Source organism: Zootermopsis nevadensis, unplaced genomic scaffold (assembly GCF_977971745.1).
Source record: "Zootermopsis nevadensis isolate Lab colony 2312 unplaced genomic scaffold, Znev_1.0 Znev_ptg000018l, whole genome shotgun sequence".
Lineage (NCBI taxonomy): Eukaryota > Metazoa > Arthropoda > Insecta > Blattodea > Termopsidae > Zootermopsis > Zootermopsis nevadensis.
Window position 1 is genome coordinate 3,193,280 of NW_028259150.1, and position 21,758 is coordinate 3,215,037.

The following is a 21,758-nucleotide window of genomic DNA, read 5'->3' on the forward strand; positions in this document are numbered from 1 at the left end:
GAATATTGGTCTAATCACTTTTTTCACTATCACTATTGACCATGTCAGCATATCTGTATTGATTGAAAGAAAATCATCAGTGTTGCAATATGCCCTTTACTGTCTTTTGATTTACAAGACATTGTTTTATGTAGTCCTTTGAAACTTTGTGTTAAAATAACTAAAAGTCTTAATATGTATTACTGTTTGTGAACGTATCTCACTTTAGCTTGTTGACTTGCGCATAGTAATTGTAAAATCATATATTTTTTGTGTGTTAAACTGTCTTGTTATGTTGAATTACCACAATCAATGTTTGTTCAGTTTTGCATTTGGTGTATTTGTTGCATTTTGTGTCCTATTTTTCTTTAATATTTTACAAGATTATGTTGCACAACATACTGCTAGTCATTTCATTTCATTGCCATGAATCATGGTCTTCTCATATTGGATTGTGGCTATGTTGCCTCATTTCTGTGTGGCTATTTTATACCCTATCCTGTTGGTTTATAGATTTATTAGCTTTATTGCTACCAACATTCCTTCTTAACCATTTTTGCCAGTGCAAGCAGAAATGAAACATTGACCTCTGTGATTTGTTATTCATTGTTCAGTCCTTGTTTCCTGCTTCTATAATTTTAATGTCTTGTGCATCCATGTTGATGCTTGTAGTTTCATCTTTTAATAAATCTACGATATCCCCAATTGAACCACATGCTTCCTGATTATCTGAAATATGTTTTTCATACCATGACTTTTCATAATTATACCATGTTTCTAATGTGCTCCTAGTCTGGTGTTAAATTACTTGAAGTTTTTTTAATGTAACTGTTGTAATGCAGACCTTTTAGTTTATAAATACAACAAAAATTATTTATATGTTTGTGTGTGTGTGTGTGAGGGAGAGGGGGAGAGAGACCTGTTTCTTATTTCTACAAATATTTTTATGGTGTTGTTGGTACTGTATGTAATTTGTACATTAATGGTCATAAACGTTTTTATTAATCTAATTTCTTCATGGCAAATTGGATTGGATAGAATTTGGGACTACCATATCTGTATAACATTAGAAATTCTTTACAATGCAGAAATAAATTGAAAATGTTAAAATTAGAACCAGGCCACAAAATGATGGTCATTAAATATCACCACTTTATTTAAAAATGTACCAAATGAGGAAGTTTTGAATATAGTAAAACTCATTCCATGTAGTGGTATACATATAGACATAAAAAACAGGAAAAATGATGAGTGATATGTGTTTATCTATTATCCACAAATTATATTTTTAGTCAAGTTTTTCCAGACACTCTGTACTGTTTTTTTAAGCTGGACACAAGATGAATACTGTGCTTCTTGTGGCTCTGATTATTCACACTTGTACTACCACCTTAAAAATATGGAAACTAGTTTACTGTGTTGGGTCATACCCAAGCTACTTTTTATATAATATTGTAACTAATCTGTGCTTCTAATAATTTTTGTGTTGTAAGGTGAAGTACAGCTTATCAAAACAGTACTCACACACAGTCTGTGAGTTATTTGATGAAACCATGTTATGTCAGGTTCTGCCCCCTGATAGATCAATTAGTCCCATATATTATAATGAATGGTAGTAGGGTGTAACTTTTATTGTATAGTAATTTTGATTTCAGGTTATTATATGACTGGCACAGAAACATATGATATTAAATGGAGTATGCCACAGTGTGTACTCACTCTACGGTTAATAGGTTTAGCATTTGATCTCTTTGATGGGAAGAAGTTAGAAGTAAGTTCCATATATTTATTAACTCTATTGTATCGATCTGTGCTTCTGATAGTTTGTGCTGTAAGATTAAGTATTTCTTCTCAACCCACCTGCTTTATTTTCATGTTTGGTATGCATTTTTGAACAGCATATGCCCCAAATAAGACATAGGCTATGCAAAACTGTCCACTCATATGATTTTGTCCGATGTGAACTTCTTTCTATCAACTTTAAGGTAATTTGATTTTCCAGTTTGCTCTGAATTTGCACTGAAAACTCAGGCTAAGGCCCCCCATACATACACAGTTTGGCCTGCACAGTTGAAGACTGAAAGGCAAAACTCATGTGTGTGGTGCGGCCGGCCGGCCAATCGTTTGGACTGTTGGACTGTAGGAAATCCTTCAGTTCTGCTTGCAGGACATAGCACATGACAGGCGGAACAAATTTGACCTCTTTGCAAAAAATGTCGCTGCCAAATTACGAGCATTAGGAAATAATGAACAAAGGATTTATGCAGAGAAATTAATAATAGCTGCATATGCAAACAGTTCATCAACTGTAGACATGTTTTAACAACTAAACATGACTGCACTGCACTCGGCGACATAGGCTGGAAGACTGTGACTGTGGCATGCAGCCTGCCGGTTTATTTGCGCGTGTATGGGGAAGGGAAGGGAGAGGGCAAACTGTGACAGTTTTGCCTGTAAGGTCGATCGGAAGGCCAAACTGTGTGTGTATGGGGGGCCTTAGGGACAGAGTAAAAATCTCTTAACTGTGTAACATATTTGTCTTGCTGTGTTAAATATTTTTCTTTTCTACATACTTTGTGCATGCCTATATGCATATGTGTGCACAAATAGAATGCTATAACAGAATTTTTTATGTACAGGAAGAACTCTCCCAAGAACAGAAGAAGAAAGCTCTGTCCAAGATACCATCTCTGCTTGAGGTTGCTGGTTACACGTATTTTCCAGCAAGTTTCCTGGTTGGCCCGCAGTTTTCCATGAGAAGATACTTAGACTTTGTTGCTGGAATTTTCAGAGATGAAGTAGAGGTACAGCAGTGTTCTTGTTTGTGTTGTTGCTTGTTGACTGAAGTTTGCAAAGCATTGCTTACTAAATAACATGTGCATCTGTGTGTTTCAGAGGTTAGAACTTTCTATTAGCATCAACCATCAACTTCTTAGTTGATAGTTTTGTTGCCTGAAATGAAACATACAGGCAGTGTAAATGCATAAAATTACTACATATGCTATAAAACAGGCATGTCCTATAAACAAAAATGGGAAAGTAAACATTTTTCTTTCTTTCTTTTCATTTAGCTTAATTGATTTTCATTAGCACATGTTCAGTTTTATTCAGAAGATTTTCAATGAGTGGGTTTGCATTCAGGTGACAAGCCAGGTGGAGGGTATACACTTCTTTGTAAAAGTTCACATGAGTGAAATTTCATAATGTGAATCTTCATAAAGGGAGGACTGTCTGTACTGTTCTCTTACCACATTACTTTTGAGTTCTACATTGAATAATTAATTTATATCACTCTCCAACCTTATTAACCATCATCCTCTAACAAGTGGTTTCATATATATGTGTATTTTTTAGACATTCCAGACTGACGAACTGCCTAATTGTTTAGTACCAGGATTGAAGCGAGGAGGTCTTGGTTTTGTGTATCTTGGCCTGTACCAAGTTGGAATATTATTCTTTCCTGATTCTTACTTACTGGGTAAAGAGTTTCAGGTAAGCTTCACACCTCATTTTGTATTCAGTATCATTTTACTGAAATTTTAAGAATTTTCCTAGCATATGAATCATTTACATCTGTCACTAGCTTTGCAGCTTATACTCTGATCATAAATTAAATTAAGACATAGGCCATATAGCATAATGTGTGTGATGATATTTATCATTGGTTGTGTAGGACAGTTCTGCAGATGATTTATAAATAATTTCTTGGTTAATACAAATGAAATCCAGATCAGTGAGTTGAAACAAATTTAATTTTATTTATAAAGACTCTTGGTCTTTCAATTTATTTGCTGTTATAGTTTAAATAGTATTTTAGGGAGGGTTTAGCAGACTTCTGACCAATTTTTGATATTTTACACCAAAGTCAGGAAAAGTAATATGATTTAAGTAGTTCGAAACGTGGATAAGATATTGTTATTTGAATTAATATATTTTGCATACCATGTCTTAACTCTGGATAGTTTAGATGTTTTACTGTTGTGAGGTTCAGTAACAGCAGAGAATATCTTGACTAGCTAAATAATTATAAACTGCTTATGAAAGACCTTATCATGGAATTCATTCTCCTCACCTGCCAGTCAAGGAATTAGAATATTGTTGACTGGCCTGTGTAACTATTTTAAGTCTGGTGGTTGCTTAAATAACACTTCATGATGTGACGATACATGCCATTTTTAAGGGCAGTGGGTAGTAAGGCGATTTTATATGAGTGCATTGGTTATTTTATTCGCAATTATGGGAATTTTTTCTTTTTGAATCTTGAAATAAATTTAAAACTCTTGTGTGGAGTGATTAAGATTGATATTAGTATTGATCTGGTGGGGACAGCTTCAGCCTTCCTAGGCACTCAGACCACTGCTAGGACCATTGTGCTTCCTTGAGCTAGTTAAGGCCCTTAGAAGAGTTCTTGAATGCACTGCTAGAGCCTTAACTGACCTGAGGTCATCCTAATATTAACCAGCTTTAACCATGCATAGCAAATTATCTCTAATCTATCACTAGCCAACAATGCTGGTCATTGACAGAGTGTTATTGAGGGAGGATTCCTCCTGTTCATATTTCCTGCAAATAACACTTTCAAGAGGCCCGTGATATGTAGGTGCTACGTCAGTGTGCTATGGCCAGTTAACAATCCTGCTACCACCTTGCATTTTTTATGGCCATTAGGTCCCTAGACAGTTCATCAGGTCTTCCTATGAAGAGCTTTGATTGCCTCAAACATGGTGTGGCAGCCCAATGCTTGGAGTGCCTCTCCTTCAGCTACTTCTAAACCTTAAGCCTATGAACACATTATGGTTCAGGATGAAGAAATCCAAGAAATGGTGTGCTCAATCTCTCCCTAGCCAAAGCATATACAGGTAAACCTCGATTTGCGCTGATTCAGAATAACGCCGCTTTTGAAACCAGCAAGTCAGAAAGTGAAAAAATATATTTTACTGTTATTTATGATGTTATACAATGTTTCTCATACTGATTCTTATACTAAATCGTAATTCTTACATCGCTGATTTTGAATAAAAATTATAAATACAGTCACCTCTGCATTCATTGCTAAGTAGTTGCGAGATAATCTCCTAAAAATCCGCCAACATTGTCCAACAGTCACGTGAGCATTGGTCACACTTCACGGGAGTCATTTGCATTCAGCCTGATAAGGGAGTAAGGAAAAATGCGCTCAGTTCGCTTCTTGTTGACACATTGAATGTCCTGAAAACTGTGTGCTAAACGTGTTTGTGTTGTTGTTGACCACTATTCTGCAGTAGCAACTGTTTTATGTTTATAAATTGTAGAAGAGCCACCATGTCTGGTAAGAGAAGTGAATGTATTGCTAAAAAGTAGCATAGGTCTATTGTGTTAGAAGATAAGATGGACGTAATTCATAGAATAGGTGGTGATACCTGTCGTAATGTGTGCAGAAGTATGAAGTTGCCTCCTTCCACTGTGACTTCCATAATAAAAAATTCAAATAAAATAAAATGGTCAATGCAACAGGCTACGAGAGTAAGTGCAACGCAAGTGAGTTATAGCAGAAGTAAACTTTTAGAAAGAATGGAGAAATTACTGTTGCTATGGGTGGATGACATGAATCGAAAAAACATTCCCTTGACTGAAATTGCTGTCACGGATAAGGCGAAGTCAATTTTTGAGGAACTTAAGTCGTCAATGTTTGGGTGCCGGGAACGCATGTCATTGACTTCCCATTGATTTACATTTTAAAAAGAGTTTAAATTTAGGCCAATTTCATTTACGCCGGTTTGTCCAGGAATGCATCCCCGGCGTAAATTGAGGTTTACCTGTATATCCTTGTTACCCTGAATACAACAGTGAGGAGGGACCCAGAGGAGTGTAACCTTGTTCCATTTGGATAGGGTACGCAATGCTTGTGGATATTCCCAGACAAGCTTCAACATCACCCTCATTGCGTGAAGGGCTGACAAAGTTGCCTGCCTGTCTTAGTGTATATAGATGTGCTCATGTATATAGATCCTATAGATAGTAATAGGCTAAAATAACAGAAACTTCATAAACACTGAAAGGATTGCCTGCTACATACTGTAAAATTGCTTGAAATTATGATTCTTGAGAGCCTTGACTGAGATGTAATCCACTCCCCAAACTAGTGGGACTCTTTTGGGGGAGCCTGACCACCACTTGTTAGACCTACCATAGGTTTGTCCTGAAACCTGGTTTCTACAGTTTTAACCTCTCAAGGATGGCAGCCCTGTCCAGGGATCCATGTTGCCACCCTTTGAAATTTTGGAAGTGAGTTAATTTGCATAAGTCACAGACTGCTCCATCCCAGTTGCTTAGCGGTGGAATAACTCCTATTATCCATTCCGAAGCTCAGTTATCAACACACACAACATATGCTGCCCCTCCTGACAGGAAATTTATGGAATAGACAACATCCACTTTAAGAAGCATGGCAGTCTCCGTCCTCACACTTCCCATTGATTTGTCCAGCCTATCTACAGTAATGCATCTTCAGGTAATGGTCATCTATGATGGACATTTTCATTGAGTTCACAGCTGCCTGAGCATATCTGGTGTAACCATGGCCAGAGATCCTAGTTAGGTGTTTTCTTCTCATGGCCTGCTGATTGCAAGGTATCTCCAGGCACCTTTTGTCATATGCTGACTGGGACAGCAGAACCCACATTTCTGGTTCCAACTGGACCTGCTTCTTGAGGACCGCTTTTCTTTTCCTGGTTTACTTGTTCTGTGAACCAATCTAGTTCTTCCTCTTGATAGTGAGGTTCCTTGCCCCACATTATATTCTTTCTGCTCTGTGAAATTATTCTGATAATTATAAAATTTGATTAACAGGTGCATGTATAGTGTGTCTATTTTATGTTTGGTTACAGGAACTACCATTCTGGAAGCGATGTTTAACATTGGGTTTGTGGGGCAAGATAACATTATACAAGTATATTTCTTGCTGGCTCATCTCGGAGGGTGTGTGCATTACAGCAGGTCTGACATACAATGGCAAGGACTCGTCAGGCAAAAGTCGGTGGGATGGCTGTGCCAATGTTAAACTTCGAGTCTTCGAGGGAGCCACTAAATTTGGCCATTTCATCACCTCATTCAACATCAATACCAACAACTGGGTGGCGCAGTCAGTAAACCTATTTTAATGTTACAGCAGTAGGAATGGTAGGAGTCTGAAAATTGAGAAACAGTTGAAGTTCAGGTTTACATTAACAGCGAAGTTTGTTACAGATGCAGGTCTAGAGTGCTTTCCTGGTTTAATTAATACATGCATGTTTCTCTGTTGCTGAACTATGAACTCTAGGTCATGTGTGCATAACATGTAACTACGTACATTGCTTTATGATTTCATGTGTCCTTCAGTGGAGGCTATTTCAACAGGTATTTAATATGGGTTCACTGAAAGATTTACTGATAATATAAAGAGAGAAACAAGGCATATTATATTTCAGTTAACTTTAATATCTCAACTTTTATCATAAGTAAAGTGTGTATGAACTAGCGATGGGCCTGTGGACAACTGTCGTTTTATTTAAAAATAACAATCTAAAAATTGGTTGAATGTCTGTAGGCTTCCACTTCTACCACTAAAGAAACTAAGAAACTTTCATGTGTGGCAAAATTAACTATCAAGAATTACATACACTGAAATAAACTGTACATTATGACAATTGTTTACCAGATGTAGGAGGTAATGGTTTTACATTGGGTCTGAATTCCCTCAACACTTCTCCCCCCACTTCTAATTTTCAGAAACCTTTTCACAAAATTTATCTCACATTATTTGGATATTTGTACTGTGAATTACTGGGTGGCACAAGAAAAGTTATGTTTTTTTAAACAATGGTAAATGTGAATGGCTTAATGGATTTGAATTAAAACTGTGTAAGTTGTGCAGCACATAAATAAGTTTGTGTAACAAATCAATCAAAATGAATAAACTCGTTTGTCCACAAACTTAGTTATGTTCATTTTTGCCATTGTTTTTAAAAAAGTATTTTTTTCACTACCCAGTATATATACTATCTGGCATTGTGTGTGGGATCTTCCGTTCTCTGTTACCATATTTGTACAGTGAGGATATTTGGCAGTATGGTATGGCCTTTCTGCTATGTGCAGTCGCTGTATCATTTGTCATGTTTTCTAGTTCTAATGATATAGCTACCAAATATCCTCACTGTGTATCATTACCTTATTCTGTTCACATGTTTGAACAGCCATTAGGTATTAACAGTGTGTTTATTTAATTTATGTAGATGAATTATTTGTTTACATGTGCATTTCAATTCTGTAATTGTGACTTACACATCACAAAGATGTGATAAATGACTTCATATCATAAACTTTTTCTTAAAGTGCATTAATATAGATTTTGTCTTAATTTTTTAATATTTTAATATAATATAACATGATGCTTCTTTGAACACAAAATTTTCAGAATTAACTCCTTGATGAGAAATGAATATTGTAAAAATACTCTTTATCTCATGATCTTCTGTTTGAAGTCATGAGTCATTTTCCAGACGTTTACCAAGTGAGCACAAAAAAAACTTTCAAAATGATACAGAAAACAAATGCGGCATATGTGGAACTTTACATCTACACCAGTTGGTAGATAAATTCTAAATGTTTTGTGCACATCTCTCAGAGATTTGGTATGTGCTCCTCCAGTCACACAGCAGATGTCGAGATGGTAATCCAACTTGTCAAAAACTTTGTGCATGATGGAAGCAATGGCAGTTGTGATTCATTGCCTAAACTCTGGCATAGATTGCAGCAGAGGCTGGGTGCTTCCATGTGTGTGAATTACACGTTGCACAACTGTTAGAGACTTTCTTTGCTAACTGCAGAACACACCAATACACCTGTTGTGGTGTAGACATTTTTAAAATGAGTGGTATCTAGCAGAGGTGTGCAGCAACAACAACAATCACCTGGGTCATTTGAAACAAAACTTTGTGTTTTTCTGTTGACTGGTGTGGGTGTGAAGTTGTAGTTAAGCCTCATTTGATTTCTGTGTTGTTTTGAAAGTATAAAGCTCTTTTGTGTTCATTGTCATAAAATATGAATTTGTTCTTATGCAGCACAAAAACTAAAGAACAGGAAAATTAATAATAGTAGTACTTTGAAATACTTTTAGATGTTCATAAAGAGGTTATAATATTAATTTTTATATTGTGTATTAACCTTACTTATTTTTCCTTCGAATTATAAGCCAAAAATTTATTTGTAACCTCAGAATAACACTAGGTAGTTGGTTTACTTAATATATATGTTCAAGATGGCCTGATCATTTGCAAGAAATAAGTGTAACTTGCTGATGTGGAGTGAATATGTAGCATAAAACGTTTTTTTATTATGTGCGATTATGGTATTGATACAGGCTGTTAAGTATTGGTATATCAGAACTAAGATTATTAATATAATTAAGTTACTAGGTACATATAAATATCAATGCTTCGACATTAATGCTAGTAGTTGGTGCAGTATGTAACTAAAATTGGCAGGCAGCAGGCTTTAAGTAAGGAGCAGTCAGATTACTAAGACAGGCAGTATGTTTCTTCAAAAGTGTATTTACCTAGAAGTCCACATGGCGTAACAACCCAGAATACTAGCATCTGAAGGACAACTAAAGTTGGCAAATATTTTGCTTGAAGTAACAGGTGGCTGGTGCATGATGACCCAGAACACAAAGATATCTGGCATTATAATTACATTCCATACTAATTATCGGAGTGTAGCAATAGTTTTCATTTTTATAATTTTTGTAAGTATTCCAGATCAGCAGAAAGTATTTTTAATTCTTAAAAGAGTAAATTAGAATTTATGTTAGAGAAAGTTATGCACACAGAACACTGTTCCTTCACACACCCCAAGCTTGAAAGGATTAGTACAATAATACAAGAATCTCATTTTATTTTATGAAACGTGAATTTCTGTGAGAAAAGATAAAAATTAACATGATGTTTCAAAAAGCTAAATTGTGGTGTATTATCATTCAGTGAGGTATAATGTGTCACAGCTTCAGACCACTCCGTTTTTTTACAGATACGTATACAAACGCCTGAAGTTCCTTGGCAACCGCTATATCTCGCAGGCAGCGGCACTTGTGTTCCTTGCAGTCTGGCATGGTCTGCATTCTGGGTACTACATGTGCTTCTTGCTTGAATTTGTTATTATGAAACTTGAGAAAGATGTGAGTATAGATGTGCTGGATTTCAAGTTTTTGTTAATGAACTTAGAGTAAGTCTGTATCAAGTTTATGTTCACTAGGGCTCACCTAATGGAATTTAAATATAAGACCTATGATCATGAGGCCATAATTCAATATTTGCATTGTACTTCAATACAAAATAAGGGGAAGGTGACTGTCTTGTGGGATATTGTGCTGTGTAATCTGATAAAATTGACCAATATTTCATAGTGCTTCCGCCTCCATCATGTCAATAATTGCTCTGATGATGGAGGCAGTAAGCACCTCTGAAATGTTGGTCAGCTTCTTTGAGACTACATAGTGCAACATTCCAGAAGACAGTAATATTCATACTTCCTACTGTGAGAACTTGAAATCTCACAAAATAAAAGGGTTGTGATATGTGAATAAGCATTTATTTTAACATTAATCTGGTTTTGAGAGAGATGAATGGTAAAACCATTTATTGTTAGAGTTGAGGTTGAGGCTGTAAAGATGTGCTCTTCTGGGTTATGATGATGGTGTGTAGACTCATAGGTAGATACCAGTGTTTGGGAAAACAATGTCTCCATCTTCAGGACAGAAGATACAAATGGTATTGGCTTTAAAATGATAATTCCCCATGAGTCTGTGTCACACCCGGAACAACAGCATTGACGGTTTATTTTTGTTGCTCTGATTTTGAAGCAGCCAGTTTAATAGTTGAACAGTGAACCAAACTTTTGCACACAGAATCTCTGTTTTATTTCTTAAATGAAACAAGATACTTGCATTCTGTGCATGAAGTGCTGAAATTAAGCATATAATAAGGAAGTCCTGTCCATCCACCCTTTTGCCTAAATTTAACATATATTTAAACTTATTGAAGGAATGATTTAAAATTAGATTTATATACATTACAAAGATACTTTGTTTATAAAAAAGCCAAGGCTACCAAGAAGGGAATTAGAATTAAAATTTAATGGTAAGAGACCCATGGGATGACCAAGAACAAGATGGTTTATCCAGGTACTAGAAGACATCAAGAAGAGAGGATGGTGCTAGAAGAAGAATAAAATGAAGACACATAAATATAAATACATATGTGTTTGTTACCTTATCGAAGGTATCACCACCTTGTCGAAGGCAATCTGCCGGGTGAGGAGGCTTGCGTGCTCAAATGACCCTTAGGGCTATGCCGGCCGGAGCTTCGGCTCATGGTAGGGTCACCCAAGCCGGACAGGTCTAAGGAGATGCGCTAGACAAAGAGTGATACCCTGGTCCTCCAGTTTGGGGGTTGGGTGTAAGGCTAACAACCTTTCACCTGGGGGGAAAAAAAGAAAAAAAAGCTATGTTACGAACACATTAACCAAGCCTCGGATCAGGATGGAATCTTTGGCACGACCACGGCAATTGGAAAAGGACATGAGATTTGGTACTTGGAACATTAGGAGCCTCTATAGGGCTGGGGCACTGAAATCAGTGAGTAGGGAATTAGAGAATTATAAGTTAGACTTAGTGGCAGTGCAGGAGGTGCGATGGGAGGGGGAGGGCACGATCCCAGTGGACAATTTTACATTTTTCTATGGAAAGGGGAATGACAATCATCAGTTAGGGACAGGTTTTTTTTTTGTTCATAGCAGAATTAGGGCAGCAGTTACGAGAGTAGAATTTGTTAGTGACCGGTGTCTTACGTGATTTTGGAAGGACGTTGGTGCGACATCATTATCCTGCCCCAACTGAGGACAAAAGCGATGATATAAAGGATAGCTTTTATGAAGAATTGGAATCAGTATTTGATACATTTGGCAAGTATCACATGAAAATTCTGCTAGGAGATTTCAATGCAAAAATTGGGAGGGAGGATATCTTCAAACCCACAACAGGCAGGGAGAGTCTCCATGCACTTAGTTCATAAATACACTTGGACTTCTCCAGATGGCAGAACACACAATCAAATAGATCATGTTTTAGTAGATAAGAGAAGGCAGACAAATGTAATTGATGTGAGATCATTCAGAGGAGCAGATTGTGACACTGATCATTATCTGGTGGTAGCAAAAGTGAGGGAGCGGCTTTCAGTAAGTAGACGAACTAAACAAAATTTTGACACAGAAAGATTTGATTTGAAAAAATTAAGTGAGAGAGAGGCAAAGGAATGATATCAAGTTGAAATTTTGAATAGGTTTCAAATTTTAGAGACAAATGAAGATAATAAAAGTGTGTACATCAACAGGGAGTGGGAAAATGTCAGAAACTGCATCAAAATTTCACCGAAAGAGAAACTAGGATACTACAGGAGAAAGCAAAATAAACCGTGGTTTGATGAAGAATGTTCCAAATTAATAGATCGAAGGAAGCAAACAAAATTTCAATGGTTGCAGGACCCAAATAAAACAAATGCGGATAATCTATGTAACGTGAGACGTGAGGCTAGTAGAACCTTTAGGAATAAGAAAAGGGAATACCTGAAGGGCAAAATTGATGAACTTGAGACAAATAATAAGGAAAAAAATATCAGAAACCTGTACAGAGGCATTAATAACTTTAAGAAAGGATATCAACCCCAGACCAGTTTGGTAAAGGATGATAGTGGCAATTTGCTTGCAGATCCAATAAAAATTGTGAATAGGTGGAAAAATTTCTTTAGCGAGCTCTTAAATGTTCATGAGACTGGTGATATTAGACAGATTAAAATGCATACAGCTGAACTGTTGGTGCCAGAACCTAGCTTAGATGTAGTGGAACTAGCCATTGGGAAGTTGAAAAGTTATAAATCTCCAGGAATTGATGAGATTCCAGCCGAATTAATTAAAGCAGATGGCAAAGGGTTGCATATGAGGATCCATAAGCTTATTCAGTTAATTTGGGATAAGGAAGAGATGCCACAACAGTGGAAGGAATCCATAATTATTCCTATTCATAAGAAGGGGGACAAGACTGAGTGTGGTAATTACCGAGGAATTTCGCTGCTATCAACCTCATACAAAATTCTGTCAAACATTCTTTTGGCAAGATTAACCCCATATGCGAATGAAATTATTGGGGATCATCAGTGTGGGTTCAGACGAAACAGATCAATGATCGATCAGATCTTTTGGATTCGTCAGATACTAGAGAAAAAATGGGAGTTCGGTGGGACTGTACATCAATTATTTATAGATTTCAAAAAAGCCTATGACTCTGTGAAGAGAGAAGTGTTATATAATATTCTTATTGAATTTGGTATACCAAAGAAGCTAGTGAGTCTAATAAAAATGTGCTTAAATGAAACCTGTAGCAAAATTCGAGTAGGTAAATATGTATCTGAGACATTCTTCCTCAAGAACGCTCTAAAACAAGGAGATGCTTTGTCTCCCTTGCTCTTTAACTTTGCGCTAGAATATGCTATCAGGAAAGTCCAAGATAGGCAGGAGGGTTTGCAATTGAATGGGACACATCAGCTATTGGCATATGCTGATGATGTTAATTTATTGGGGGACGATATGAATACAATAAAGAGGAACACAGAAGTTTTACTAGAGGCTAGTAGACAGGTGGGGCTAGAAGTAAATTCAGAAAAAACTAAGTACATGTTAGTATCTCGTCTTCAGAAGACAGGTGGGCAAAATTATCTTAAGGTAGCTAATAAGTCCTTTGAAAGGGTTACAAAGTTCAAATATCTGGGAACAACAATAACAAATGAAAATGACACTCATGAGGAAGTTAGGAGGAGATTAAATTCTGGAAATGCTTGCTACTTCTCAGTTCAAAATATTTTGTCTTCCTGTCTGATTTCTAAGAACCTGAAAATTAAAGTATACAAAACAATAATCTTACCTGTTGTTTTGTATGGGTGCGAAACATGGTCTCTCACTCAGGGAGGAACACAGATTGCAGGTGTTTGGGAACAGGGTGTTGAGGAGGATATTTGGGCCTAAGAGGGAAGACAATGGGGCGTGGAGAAAACTGCATAATGATGAGCTTAAAAATCTGTACTCCTCCCCCAGTATTGTCAGGGTGATTAAGTCGAGAAGAATGAGATGGGCTGGGCATGTAGCACACATGGATGGGACAAGAGGTGTGCACCGGGTACTGGTTGGGAAACCTGAAGGGAAGAGACCGCTGGGGAGACCTAGACGTAGATGGGAGGATAATCTCAGGCGGGATCTATGGGAGATAGGAGTTGAAGGAAACTGGATTTTGTTGGCCCATGACAGGGTCCGGTGGAGGGCTTTGGTTAATTCGGTGATGAACCTTCGGGTTCGGTAAGCCATCTAGTTAGTTAGTTATGTGGTTGTTACAGCTATTTATTGACAATTACCTTTTCTCTGTATAATTTAATATCCTTATAAATATATCTTGTAAGGATATTAAATTGTACCAAGCATTATCATCCTCCTGAATATTTACAGTATGCAAGAATTTTTTATTAAAGTAAATTACAGCTCAGTCAGTATAGTGACTGGCTGCGGAGTGGATGACTGGGGTTTGATCCCCATTGGGAGCAGAAGATTTTTTCTCTAGCCTCTGTGTCCATACCAGCTATGGAGCTCACCCAGCCTCTTATCTAGAGGGTAAAGTGTGGCTGGGGTGTGACGCTAATCAGTCACCCCCACCTAGTACTGAGGTTAAGAATGAGTAGGATCTATAACCTCCCCACCCCTGAAGTGCCTACATGGAGTATAGTGGGGCGGCTTTACTTTTGTACTTTTATTTTGCTGAGTAGAAGGAGTTATCATTGGTTCTTCAAAGGCTAGGGGAAGAACACCCTGAAAAAAAAAACACCTGGTCCTCCAGGTTGGGGGTTGACGCGGTGGGCCAGCTCCTCACCCGTCGGAAAAAACCCCAATGCTAAAAAAGCCTAATAAAAATAAGCCTCGGAACCATGATAGAGTGGAAACTACCTCCGGAAGGATGGGAAAATAGAGAAGAATGGAAGAAAATATTAGGCACCGGAAGACCGAAGTAACGGTCAAGAAACGGAAGAAGAAGAAGTTATCTAGAAGATAATCTTTAAATGCTGATTTGGGCACACATTGGATTCCTAATTGTGTAATTATCATTCTATAATTCCTGCTAGCCTCATCATACAAAATAAACCATTTGAAGGAATATATGTGTTGCAAGTTCATTCCAGAAATTCCTGTTAATCAAGTAGCCTTATTTATACATATTTATTAATTCTGATGTTTTGATGTTTTCAGTTGGAGGCAATGCTTGAACAAAGTGAAATTAAAGAATTTCTCAGGCATGGTGTACTTCGCCCTCTCACATGGTTGGTGCTGAAGCTGTACACATTTGTGTTCATGGGATATTGTCTGGTTCCATTTGTTCTGCTGTCATATCCACGCTGGAACCATGTGTACATGTCTGTTTACTATTTTGGTCATTTTGTATTCTTCCCTTGGCCACTTTACTCACCATTTGTGAAGAAACTGCTGAAATTGTGGAAGCTAAGAAGATCTCACCGAGAGTGAAAGTATATAGCAACATGATCCTGAAGGTATGGATGCCATACATACTAGAAAATACAGTGTGTTTACTTTTATAACAGTACCTGGACTCATTTGAGGATTTCATTAACCTCTGCAACCCAGGACCTGTTGTTTATATGATTATTGTTGTTCTTTAAAATTAAGTGTGATCTACCCCACTGATTTTAATCTTTAGACTTGTCACGTAAACCACGTCAAACACTAGACACTGCCAGTATTATATCTTTATATTATTTTTTTGTTATCTGTTTGCAAAAATACTGCATTATACATTGTACAACAAAGTGGCCAACAGAAAATTACAAATACAATGACCTGTGGTTGGCATACAGCCCGTGACATAGCAGTCAGTCTCTTGCTGGTTGTGTTAATTTCATTACACTCATATCTGAGGGTACCTGGGTTATGCTCAAAAAGTGGTCTTTCATAAGTTGGATAGGTTGTGTTTTGTGATATCCCATTTACGTACGTCAATTTAGACATGTGATCAGTGATTAGTGATGTGGGTATATAGGTATTATTGGCCACCTTACGTACAGGAGTGTAAAACTGTTTCAGAACCTAATGTTCAGGGAAACAGTAATAACCAAATAAGTATATCTTGGCAAGCATTCTTGATTCTTTCAAATTGGGTCATAGTGTATTTACATCGTTTTACCCTTGATTAAGGTTATCACTAACATGAAGAATAGAGTACTGTTTAAAATAAATACACTGTACAGAGTTTAGATTGCTAGAATATGAAATTAAGTATGTGTAGATGGATTTTTACACCACTCATGTAGATGACATGAAAGGAGACCAGTAACAGTTCACTTGCATAAAACAGGATATGAGATACATACATGGTATGTAACATGAGGTTATTGTAAATTGGATCAGAAAGAACATTAAAATTATCAGCAGTAAATGGTGTTACATCCCCAAATAGTGTACAAAAGTGTTTTATCACCTAAAATTTTGTTGTTTTAAATTTTGTTGTTGTAATTTTACAAATATGTATTTGCTTGCCACATTTATTTCTCAATACTGCTGGTAATAATTTTTTTAAACAAGTATGGGGTTTAATTTAACCTACTTTCTTTTGTGTTAATTCTGCAAAATGTTCAGCGTATTTACTTCTAAACATGTTCCCAAGAACACGAGGCTGTTTTAAAGTCGATGTGGGTGCACTCAACTCTGTACTGTACTGAATGATTAGCTGGTAAATTGAGTGAAGGATAGCTTGTATTGCTGACTACATAGACTTCATGTAGAAAGCAACTGAGCGGTACTACTGCGTGTCCTATAAGGCTGTGGTGCGCAAACCCTTTTTTACCCATGACCTCACATTTTAACAACTTTTCTTATGTGACCCCACCCTATTTATGTTTATATCTTTGAAAGAAAAAAGTAAAAATGTCAGTACACAACGTGAGTTTGGATCTTGGGTGTCAATTATTATCTTTACTGAAATAATTACAAATATTTTTAGATGTTGGTGTTTATTCAGATTCTTCAAATGAAAGAAACAATAATTAATAAAAAAAATTTAGCTTGGATCCTGGGCATTGTGCTTTCCAGTCTTGTACTAATGGATGAAATTGCTCTTTAAAATATACCTCCACATGAAGTCTGGAATACTGCCCATGCCTTTATGAAGTTCACCATACTGATACATGTTTTAGTATTTCATTGGCATGAAATGAACATCAGAAATCCAGTCATTGAACATAAACAATGAAACAACCAAAGCAAGGTTGCTTTGTGTACATATGACCAATTGAATGAACCCATGTAAAAGTACTTCTTATTCTTGCCAATTGCTGTTTTTAAAATTTAGTGGCAGTTTTGTATTTTCTGATTTTTTTAATTGTTAGTTGATCTTGGTATGGTATAAATGGTTATTAGTAACATGTCAGTTGACATAGATAAACTTATACAGTATTAAATTGGTATATAAATAAATCACTCAGTTTCTTTGTAGCATAACAACAGTGATACACAAGCCTGCCAAAAATGAAGCATCAATATAAATAGCAGGCACTGGAGCAAGTAATATGTTTCTCAAACTTATTGCCCAACACTAGTGGTGTGCAAATTTATACTCAATTGTTAGGTTGACAGTCTGTCTGCACAACAGTTTTGTTTATAGTTTCAGTGTTTGTTAAGAATCTACTACATGTTTTTACCTTAACTGGTCATCTTTCAGGTGGTTCTCTTTAAGTGTTTGAAACTAGTAGATATGACTGCTAAATTCTGTACTTATTTTGTGTAGTTGAACTGCAGAGTTCAACTATATCTTTTCACTAGTAACTGCTTGTACATTGTCTGCTCTACTTAAATAGGTAAGCTGCTTAAGACACAGTCCATTATGTGGTGAAGTCAACAACAGAAGATATGTGTACAATTTAGCATTATATATATTAGTTTCAAACTCTCAAAGAAACCCACCTGAAGATGACAGTTAAGGTTGAAACATGTAGTGGGTTCTTAATGTACATAGATACTATTATCAAAAATTGTTGTGTAGATCAGTGGTATTTAACCTTTTTTGTTCACGTACCCCCAGATATAATTTCTCTTCAACTTTGTACCCCCAAAGTTGGTATATAATTCAGATTATACATAGTATATAACCTACATCTAAAATAAATTAAATAAATAACATTACTGATTATTCAGTGTTTATCATAAAATAATATATATTTTTTTGACGTAAACACGTCTATACGGAAGGGTCATTCAGCAAAAAAGTGTAACGAAAAAGTGACAGGAAAATGTGTAACGAAAATGTGTAACGAAAATGTGTAAGAACAGTATCAACAAATCGACAACAATGTGTAAATATGGACCGACAACAATGGTCAGCTTGTGTGCATTGTTATGTTACCTAGGAAACGTCATCTGTTTACTCGGCATTGTTGTGTTATATTACTGCCGTCAACAATCCGCTTTCGTAACAAGATGTATGACATTGAAGATAACATTACATTACATTGCATTACATTACAGAGATGTAAATATAAATTAAATAGAGAGACGTATTTACGTCAAATTCTCCGGAACCGTGGTTCCACTGTCAATTTTTTAAATTTCACGTACCCCCTAAGATGTCTTCGCGTACTCCAGGTTGAATACCACTGGTGTAGATGGTTTGCCAACCCAATGGTCGACACACAACAGGATGCATCCCTTAAAACTTGTGATACTTAATTGGATTATGTAAAGCACAGTATGAAATTCCAGGCAGTATGGTCATACAGCAGATCAGTCTTATTTATAATGGTCACTTACAAGTCTGCTTTGTATCTCATATTGTCTCTGTTATTGCCTTACAATTCCGACACATGAATCCCTACAATTACAATAACAACAAAAACAAGAGGTATATTAAGATAAATATGGCCAGTCATTGTTGCAGAATAACTGATTTTGTAACAAGAATACTTCAGTATTAGTGAGAAGCATTTTTAGATGAATACTCTAACTAAAACAACATGTATACAATTTCACAACTTATTTTCAAATTTCTGCCTTGTGTAAAATATGTGTTGAAAGTGTTTATAGTGTTTCAAATTTTCCACAACATTTCTTTGACCCAAGACTGCCACCCACGACCCCAAACAGGGTCATAATCCCAGGGTTGCCACCACTGCTGAAAGAGTCTGACTAACCAACTCCAGAGTTATTTCAAAATCACCTAAAGCTTAATGAGAGTAATCCAGTTAATATTACAGATTCCTTCATTATCATTCCCCCTCATTCCTCTCTGAGGGCACTTTAAATATCCTATTTGAATCAATGTGTATTACTTGGACTAGTCAGTGGAGGTTTATTGCCTGAGTGCTTGTAAGCAAAGATGGCTGGAGTTTTAAATAAACCAGTTCTGAAGATTGCTGTCTTCTGGGCTGTTGCACCATATAGCCTCGTAGATGTGGACATCTTCCAGACTGCACAGCGCAACAACCCAGAAGACAGCGATCTTCATACTCACTGCCGTGAAAACCTCAAATCCTACAAACCATGCCTCTTCTTATGCTTTTTGCATGAAGTTATGGAACTTTCGTTTTATCTGCATTGATGCTATGGTGCTTATTCACATAGACTAATCAATTCATGTAATTTATATGAAAAAGAAGAAAACTTTCAGTACAGTGACATCTTATTCCTGCACATTTTTGTTACTGTATCTAATATGAACATACTAATGTTTGTAATGTATGCCATATCTTGCCTTTGATAAGAGCAATACTAACTACAGAGGAATAAAGAGATCGCTCACTTATAGTTATACAAAAAAAATGTATGTTTGAGTCGTGATGGTCCATTATTATATGGAATAAAATTGGATCAGTGAAGTTTTTATTAAATAGCAATATAAGACATTGAGGCAGTAGAAAATTCTTTTGCAAGGTTATAGGTATTGACAGTTTGATTATTTAAAGTTAAATTTCTAAATATTAAAGAGTAATGAGAAGATTTTTAGGTACTTTCATAAAATCTTTATTGTAATTGTAATGAAATAGATGACGATCTCAAGAAATATCTTTACATCCTACACAGTATATAATGATATGGAGTTCTCTGTTGAATTGTTTGTGGTAAGTTAATTGTCTTATATAGAAGAAAGAGTGCAATACATGTGCAGTAAAATATAATTTTATCACAAAATTTAATTAAACACATGATGTCTTGTATTATCCAGTTTATAGGTTCAGTATGAGAAGAAATTTTCATGTATTTCTCAGTGTTGCTGAGTTTAAAGTGTATCACACAGTAAGCCAAAGCCATTTAGATACATGCCTTCTATAATAGGTCAAAATTTTTGTTATGCAGTGAAAAATCTGTGATTTTTAACAAGATATACCAAAAGCTTGTTGTAATTTTACTTTTTGTACAGATATTCGCTTGTACAAAGTCTGTATGCTGCTTAAGTGCATAGTTTTTTAAACACTTGTGTAATTTTTTGTTTATAATTTATGTTTTTAGCACTTATCATTTCTTATTGCAAAACATTGTCATTCAAATGGTCTGTTTCTTTTCTATGGTATATTTGAAATGAAAAATATTTAATTACCAAATCAGTATTGAAGAATAACAGTAATGTTTGAAACAGTGGACATATTTTTTGGAAACTTGGTTTTAACATTATGCCATTGGAGGCAACCCAGTGTTTGTACTTTGTAGTGTTTTATCATTGACAATTTCCACATGGCAGCCATGTTACTTGGGCTCAGAAATTTTTCTAGACCTTTTGTTTCTTAAATGTTCTGCAGCATCTGAAACTACAGAATTTTAGTTGCACTGTTTAAATGTTTTACAGAAGTGGATACATCAAGGCCGGAACTTGTCTTCTCTTTGATGTCAGTTTTGTTTTATATTTAATGTGTTATTATGTGTTAAATTAATCTTAAATTCATATTGATTTATAAAGCTGCTGTCACTTCTGCAAAAATATATATACTCTCTGTGGTTGTCTCTTGTGATTTGCTCATACTCTTTGTTATATACCTTGTTTTGTTATTATGAATTAGTTAACTGCTTTGTTTATATTTCATTTTGTTAATATTTATTTTTGGTTAATACAATACTTTTATTTCCGTCGTTACACAAGCTTATTGTTAAAAATCATATAAAATTTCACATAAAATTGTTACATTTTAAAATTGACGACATGTTTCGATATACAATTCTATCATCGTCAGGTCTATCAAAATTAAAATTAAAATCTGGTGTATCTGTTGCTCTGCTTATATTGCTTTTGTTTTTATCCGTTTTTATTACATCTCAGGCTTCTTCCATTTAATTTTGGAGACGCGCCTGGGTGCCTATATCGGGTTGTGTGTGAGGTGCGTGTCCGTTGTTATTGAATGGCAGACAGCAATAACAACGGACACGCACCTCACACACAACCCGATATAGGCACCCAGGCGCGTCTCCAAAATTAAATGGAAGAAGCCTGAGATGTAATAAAAACGGATAAAAACAAAAGCAATATAAGCAGAGCAACAGATACACCAGATTTTAATTTTAATTTTGATAGACCTGACGATGATAGAATTGTATATCGAAACATGTCGTCAATTTTAAAATGTAACAATTTTATGTGAAATTTTATATGATTTTTAACAATAAGCTTGTGTAACGACGGAAAT

The 21,758-nt window shown here is 35.9% G+C and overlaps 1 protein-coding gene across 2 annotated transcripts in view; it reads left to right on the top strand.

The window, feature by feature from the left end:
• nes (lysophosphatidylcholine acyltransferase 3 protein nessy) overlaps positions 1 to 21,758 on the top strand; it is a 36,342-nt gene that overhangs the window by 6,015 nt on the left and 8,569 nt on the right. Inside the window, exons 4-9 of one of the 2 annotated variants that reach the window (XM_087351119.1) lie at positions 1,635 to 1,750; positions 2,619 to 2,783; positions 3,334 to 3,471; positions 6,846 to 7,099; positions 10,021 to 10,168; positions 15,331 to 15,629. In XM_087351119.1, the coding sequence (XP_087207245.1) occupies positions 1,635 to 1,750; positions 2,619 to 2,783; positions 3,334 to 3,471; positions 6,846 to 7,099; positions 10,021 to 10,168; positions 15,331 to 15,603 (1,094 nt within the window). In that variant the 3' untranslated portion in view covers positions 15,604 to 15,629. Of the gene's footprint in view, positions 1 to 1,634; positions 1,751 to 2,618; positions 2,784 to 3,333; positions 3,472 to 6,845; positions 7,100 to 10,020; positions 10,169 to 15,330; positions 21,076 to 21,758 lie in introns of those variants that run through there. The other variant, XM_022084581.2, reaches the window with a different exon arrangement.